Genomic DNA, 6,088 nt, shown 5'->3' with positions numbered 1-6,088 from the left:
GGGTAGGGGGAGAGGAGAGGCGCTGGGCAGCCACGGGGGGACGAGGGGCGGGGGGCAATGCAGACCCCCGAGGAGCACAATGCGATTCATCTCCGGCGTATAAAAACTGCAAACAAACAGACAAGAGGCGGCGGCGCTTGCAGAGGAAGCCACGGCGACCCAGCACCGGGGGCTGAGCGTGTCCCTGCTGTACCGTGCTTGGCTCCGGGCACGGGGAAGGGGCTGCCCCCAGCCCGGGGCACGTCCCCGAGTACCCAGAAGAGAAAGGAAAAAGGGCAGGGAGCACCGGAGCCAACAGATCCTCTGGCCGACACATCCGCAGGCTCCCAGCTCAGAGGCTGGGGTCCAGGCTGCCACCCCCCGCCCCGGGGACTACTGCTGCCGCCGTCACAGCCTGGAGGGAGAGGGACCGTCCGGCTCCATCCCAGAGCATCCTCCCTCCCGGCAGAGGGGGAGGCAGACTCAGGCCCTGTGGAGGGCACACACAGGGGACCTCCACCTTTCCCCAAAGTGTGAAATTGAACCATTTGTGCCCCCCACCCCCACCTATAACACTGTCCGGGCCCCTGAGGATGTCACATTGCTGAGCAGCAGCATGGCAGCAGGAGGGAGACGGCCTCGGCTGCCACTGCCAGGCAGGGCACAGGCAGCAGCATGTCGCAAGCAGAAGGGCAAAGAGCAGGACGGAGGGAGCAGAACCCTGCCCTTAAACCCCCTCCCTGAGCACCCAAGGGTAGGGCCCCGAGTCGCACAGGGCTGCGCAGGGACCCTCCACCGCTCCGAGATGAAGGCAGAGGGACGGCCCCAGCCCCAAGACCCATGGCCTGGGCAAGGTGAGGAGGGTTCTGCCATGGGGCAGCGTCAGACTCGCACCTGGCCCAACATGTGGGCATGAGGGAGGCAAGAGGCAAGTGGTGGCATCTCTCCACTCCCCAGAGGCACTGAAGCCCTAGAACATTCATGCATTAGCCAAAAGGCAACTACAACGGGATTTAAAACGCATATATAAGGCTGGTCCCTGCGGGAAGGGCAGGGGGTCTTCCACAAGGGGGAGGAAAGAAGCCATCTTCAGCACCATGCGTGCCCAGCGCCCCTGGAGCTCTGTGTCCTCCTGTCGGGCCACGCCACGCTCCAGCTCTCCCCCCCATGGGCTGCAGGCTCAGAGAAAGTCAAACACCCCGTAATTCTTTGCTGCTTGATAGAAGAAACACAAAAGGGTGAGAAGAAAGAAGAGATGTTTAGGGTGGAAGGACCGAGGCAGCAGCGACACACGGGCAAGCAGCACAGGGCGCTGGGACAGATGCGGATTAATGGGGTTAGCGAGGACGGCAGGAGGGAATCACCATCAGCAATACACAACTCTGGTGGTGGGATGGGCTGGCAGTGCCCAGCAGGCCTGCCAGGCCCCTCCACCCCGCTCGAGGAGGGATTAGAATCAAGGTTTAGTTCCATTTATTTTTTTTTCCCTTTTTTGTTCTTTTCGTTATCAAGACCAAAAAAAAAAAAACCAACAAAAAAATAAAAACCCAAAAAACAAGGGGTGAAGCCAGGGCTGGTCCTAGGAGACAAATGACAGGGATGGAGGGGGGAAAGGAAGGGGCAGCAGACAGACAGGGGACGGGCGCTTCACATTACATCCACAAAGAACTCACTGGGGTTGCCCATGGCCATTCGGAAGGACTGTCTACTGGCCGTCAGTTCGGGGGGCACAGAGGCCAGGTCACGGCCCGGCGGCGCCCCGGGGGGGCCCATGGCTGACGGCGGCGGAGGCATCAGCAACATGGGGGGGCTGAAGAGAGGGGGGAGGCCGGGCGGCCCGTAGGACTGCTGGCTGTGGTGGCTGCGGATGCTGTGAGCCAGGGAATGCTGGCTGCGCTGGCTGTGCTGGCTGGCCGGCACCGAGCGCTCGCTGGCCGCGCGCTCACGCCGCATGCTGCTCCTCGTGGTGTGGTCTGACTCGCTTCCGCTGCCGCCCGACTTGGACTCCCCGGTCTTCTCTCTCTCCTTCCTCCTCTCGCTGCCGCTGCGATTGGAACCGCTGCTCCGGCTCCCTGCGAAGCGCACAAGGCAGGGTTAGGTGACAGCTCAGACAAGCCAGGGAGGAAGGATGCTCCTCCGGCCCGAGGGGACCTACAGCACAGCCATCTGCCAGCACAGACCCTGCTCTCAGCCTCCTTTCCACCCCGAGTCCCACAACCCTTCTGAGATGGCTTTTGCCCTGGCCTACGTAGCCTTTCCCTGCAGGCGTATTTCAGTCCTGTCCACTCACCTTCACTGTGCTGGCTGCCCGCGCTGCCCCCTCCGTAGCTGTAGCCTGGGTCTGGGAAGCCAGGGTGGGGGTTGTATGGATGAGGTGGTGGATACTGATATGGGAAAGCCATAGGCCAGGGTGCAGCTCCCGGGTGGGGGAGTGGAGCCAAAGTGTCCTGATCGGAGGCGCCACTGGAGCCATCGTGATCGTGAAGAGACAGATTAGCCATGTCTGGAAGAAGGCAGAGAAAAGGGGTTAGCCCAAGGAGAACACAACCACGTGTAATAAAGCAGCTCCCTGTCCACTCTTGCTGATGGACAAGGGTGGGGTGCACAAGGAGATGCAAGACGTTGGCACTCTCCCTGATAGTCCCTGCAACCATTTGTGCTTCCTGGCTGTGCAAGTCAGAGCTGCCACACTAATACAGAGACCAGCTTGGTGGAAAAGGACCACATCAGAGCTACAGCTCACCTCGCCAGTTACCTCCCCCAACCCCCCTCTCATTTGAGCAGAACCCAGTTGTCTGAGCACCACCCCTCTGCCAGCACTGCAAGTTCAGAGCCTGGAGACGAAGTCAGTGAAGACTAAGACTCTGCTATGGCTGCCCAGGAGAAAAGACCACAGAGTAGGTGACAGCGTCATCTTCCAACTTTACCACCCCAGTAGCACGACAAGGGAGCTAGGATGTTCTTCCTTGCTCTTTAACAGGGTCTTTAGAACAAGGGGCCTAGCCTGATGGCAATGGTGGTAGCTTTGTCCCCACAGTGTTAGCAGGGCTCTGCAAGACCTCACCCTCCCTCCATTCCCCCCCACCCACCCACACCAAGTGCCATACTTCCACAGAGGTCCCCGAAGATGTAGTAACATTGCTCCGAGAAGGTGATCTTGTTCACGGTGTGTCGGATGTAGCCAGCCTTCAGCAGATTGCTGGCATATTTGCGGGACTCACGACGGTCTGTAAAGCCCTCCACATGGTGATAGAGCCAATCCACAACATCTGAACCTGCCACCAACCACCAGAGTTAAATACAGCAACAGAGAGGAAGGCAGTAGCCCTTGAGGCCACACTGGAGCCAAGAGAAAGTGAGCCAAAAGGCAAAAAGGGACTGCACAGCCAAAGGTTCAGTTTGGGACTCTGGCCTGGACAACAGCTTATGGTGACAGAGATGCTCCCGTGGGCATCCGCTCGGAAAACAGGCCACCTGTTTCCCACTCCCTGCCCCTGCCGCCAGCAGCACAGTCACTTACCAATGAAGGCATTGGGGATGGTGATCTTCAGCCACATGCGGTCACGCACCTCCAGGCCTGACTCTGGGGAGGCCATGGCTTTCACAATGGTGGCCATGTCGCTGTGGATGGACAGGTGAAAGTCATCGAGGCCTGTGGTGTGGACGAAGGGAAGGGAGGCAGAGATGAGAGGAGACAGAAAAGACAACAGGGCTACACGGAAGCATGACACACAGGAGGAATGGGCCAGGGAACAATACATCGCAGCCAGTCTGGGGGTGCATGCTGTGCAACCCCCCTTCCAGCCTTCCCCTGTCAGCCACGTCATCTTGTGCAAAACCCAGCCTAGAGTCTCCTTCCTTCCAACCAGTCCCAAGCAGCTGAGATCTGAAAGTTGCCAGGTGAGCCCACACAGCCCAGCAAGGGGATTCTCCACTCCTCATAAACTTATAACAAACTCCTGGCTTTCTGCCCCGGCTCTCTAGACCCTTGCTTCAGGGCTCTGTACACTGCAATCATCCAAAACTTCAGAAAGCAACCACAAGAGCCCTGTGCTCAGCAGGACCCTGCCCCACTGTGAAGCTCTTGGCTCCCAGTTGCCTCCCTCCCTCCTCATCTGCTGTCTGGGAGGGAAACTGCTGCAGGGAGAAGCCAACTCCCTATGGTCTGTTGCTCTCAGACAGTAACCCCTGACTGCTCTGAGCCTTTCCTCTGCACCCACCACAGCTCCCAGATTGCACCCAGACTCTTTGACTCTCCTTATGTACAGGGCTGAAAAAGGTGGTATTAATTCACCCAGCCAAAACTCCCCCTGATCCCAGCGCCTGCCTGGTGAGAGCCATCTCCCCCTCAGTCCCCGGGCAGGGCAGACCTTGCCCGTCCCAGCTGCTCCCAGGCAGATGTATTGCTCCCTTTACAGCACAGTGGAGGTGAGGAAGCCGTGCAGCGGGTGGAGCACGGAGGCACAAGGACTTACGTTCGGTCTCTGGGATGGAGCTGGTGATGGAGGAGCTGGTGGAAGTGATTGTGCTCATGGATGGACTCATACCGTACGCTGGGTAGGTGCCAGTCATCGCTGCTGTGTGAGACACCCAGGCTGCCGGGTCGATGGGCCGGATGGGCTCACCTGCAGTGAAGAAAGAGTCAGTCAGCAGCTATAAGAAATTATCCCCTCATTAATTCAGCCTCTGGGGAGGGACAGGGACTCAGTGCAGGCCATTCCATCCCCGGTATCTGCCGGGACTCACCCGGATCGGAGCATGGAGAGTCTGGCCCAGCCCAGATCCGCTGGGGAGCAACTGGGAGAGAAAGAAGAGAGGGAGGGTCAGCAGGAGAGGTGCAGAGGGAGAGATCCCCCTATGGCTCAAGGGGGGGTTTCTCTGTCCTCTGGCGCCCCGAGCAAGTGACCCCCCTGCCCCAGTGAAACGCGTCCCCAGCGTGATGTGGGAAGGAGGGCTGGGCTTATGGGCATTTTGGCCTGGGAATTGGACACAGCAGCCTCCTAACAGGAGAGCCGTAACCCCACCAAACCCCAATTCAGTGCCACGTGGAGTCACACACACAGGGGAGGAACAAGACAACAACCAAGTAAGTGCTTAAGGCAGGGCTCTCACATGAGCTGGGCACCAGTGCTAAGGGTGGGTCAGCTATCCACTTACTCCTGGGTAACGAGAAGCAGCCCCGGGGGCTGGGGTCCCAGCACTTGGCCACCGTCAGGGTGATGGGCCTGCAACAAAAAAGGCCAGAGTTAGAACAAGAGCCCAGCAGTACAAAGCCCTGCACAACGGGTGGGAGCTGTATCCTGTGAGACAGGGAGAAGTTGCCAATACAATGCCCTTGTCCCCCTCCAGCTATGAATTTCCTTAGTGGCACGGACAAAATGATATGACCCTGCTGAGGGTTGCTGACGACCCTAATGACACAGCATCTCCACAAAAAGGGGGCACAGACCCCAATTCACCACCATTCTGTTGGCTGCAATTCTTGCTTTGGGCATGAAAACCCAGGAATCGAAGCAACACCAAAACCCTAAGTTCTGAGCTGCTGCAGAGCCACTGGCAGACACGACTCACACCCCCCAAGCACACACCGTACAGCTGCCCGTGGGGGTAAGGAACAACCCCAGTGCTTACCCCGGCTTGTGCACAATCTCCCTCAGCACCCGCACAGCATCATCGTTGCTCATGTTCTCAAAGTTGATGTCGTTTACCTGCAAACAATGCAAAGAGGTGAGTTCCAGAGAAGTGACCAGAGGCTGAGCTCCCCACTCAGCTCAGCAGTGACTCAGCTTCCCTCTCCCAAGCACAGCTTCCTGGATTTAGCCTGCCAAAGCGCACAGGGAGGCTTCTGGGTCTTTTCTTACTGCTTTCCTCGGCCCAAAGATGGAGATATGTGGGCGAGAAGTACCTGCAAAAGCATGTCTCCTGGCTCAATCCTGCCATCAGCTGCCACAGCACCACCCTTCATGATAGAGCCAATGTAAATGCCTCCATCCCCACGCTCGTTGCTCTGTCCCACAATAGAAATGCCCAGGAAGTTGTATTTCTCTGCAGGGATGGAAAGAGAAAGTAAGACACCATAAAGCAGCAGGCACAGCAGCCCTAACCTCAG

At 58.2% G+C, this 6,088-nt stretch overlaps 1 protein-coding gene across 5 annotated transcripts in view; it reads right to left on the bottom strand.

The window, feature by feature from the left end:
• The window catches only part of DVL3 (dishevelled segment polarity protein 3), a 33,189-nt gene continuing 27,101 nt past the window's right edge, over positions 1 to 6,088 (bottom strand). The window contains exons 8-17 of one of the 5 annotated variants that reach the window (XM_014939904.1): positions 5,885 to 6,024; positions 5,611 to 5,687; positions 5,137 to 5,204; positions 4,726 to 4,776; positions 4,455 to 4,604; positions 3,500 to 3,631; positions 3,087 to 3,254; positions 2,270 to 2,482; positions 1,653 to 2,051; positions 1 to 1,191 (exon numbers count right to left, since the gene is read on the bottom strand). In XM_014939904.1, coding sequence (XP_014795390.1) covers positions 1,160 to 1,191; positions 1,653 to 2,051; positions 2,270 to 2,482; positions 3,087 to 3,254; positions 3,500 to 3,631; positions 4,455 to 4,604; positions 4,726 to 4,776; positions 5,137 to 5,204; positions 5,611 to 5,687; positions 5,885 to 6,024 — 1,430 coding nt within the window. In that variant the 3' untranslated portion in view covers positions 1 to 1,159. Of the gene's footprint in view, positions 1,192 to 1,218; positions 2,052 to 2,269; positions 2,483 to 3,086; positions 3,255 to 3,499; positions 3,632 to 4,454; positions 4,605 to 4,725; positions 4,777 to 5,136; positions 5,205 to 5,610; positions 5,688 to 5,884; positions 6,025 to 6,088 lie in introns of those variants that run through there. The other 4 variants (XM_014939907.1, XM_014939906.1, XM_014939908.1 and 1 more) reach the window with 4 other exon arrangements.

The sequence above is a fragment of the Calidris pugnax genome, unplaced genomic scaffold, assembly GCF_001431845.1.
Source record: "Calidris pugnax isolate Ruff unplaced genomic scaffold, ASM143184v1 scaffold94, whole genome shotgun sequence".
Classification (NCBI taxonomy): Eukaryota; Metazoa; Chordata; class Aves; order Charadriiformes; family Scolopacidae; genus Calidris; species Calidris pugnax.
Note: the sequence above shows the minus strand (reverse complement) of the source record. Positions and strands in the feature narration are given on the sequence as shown.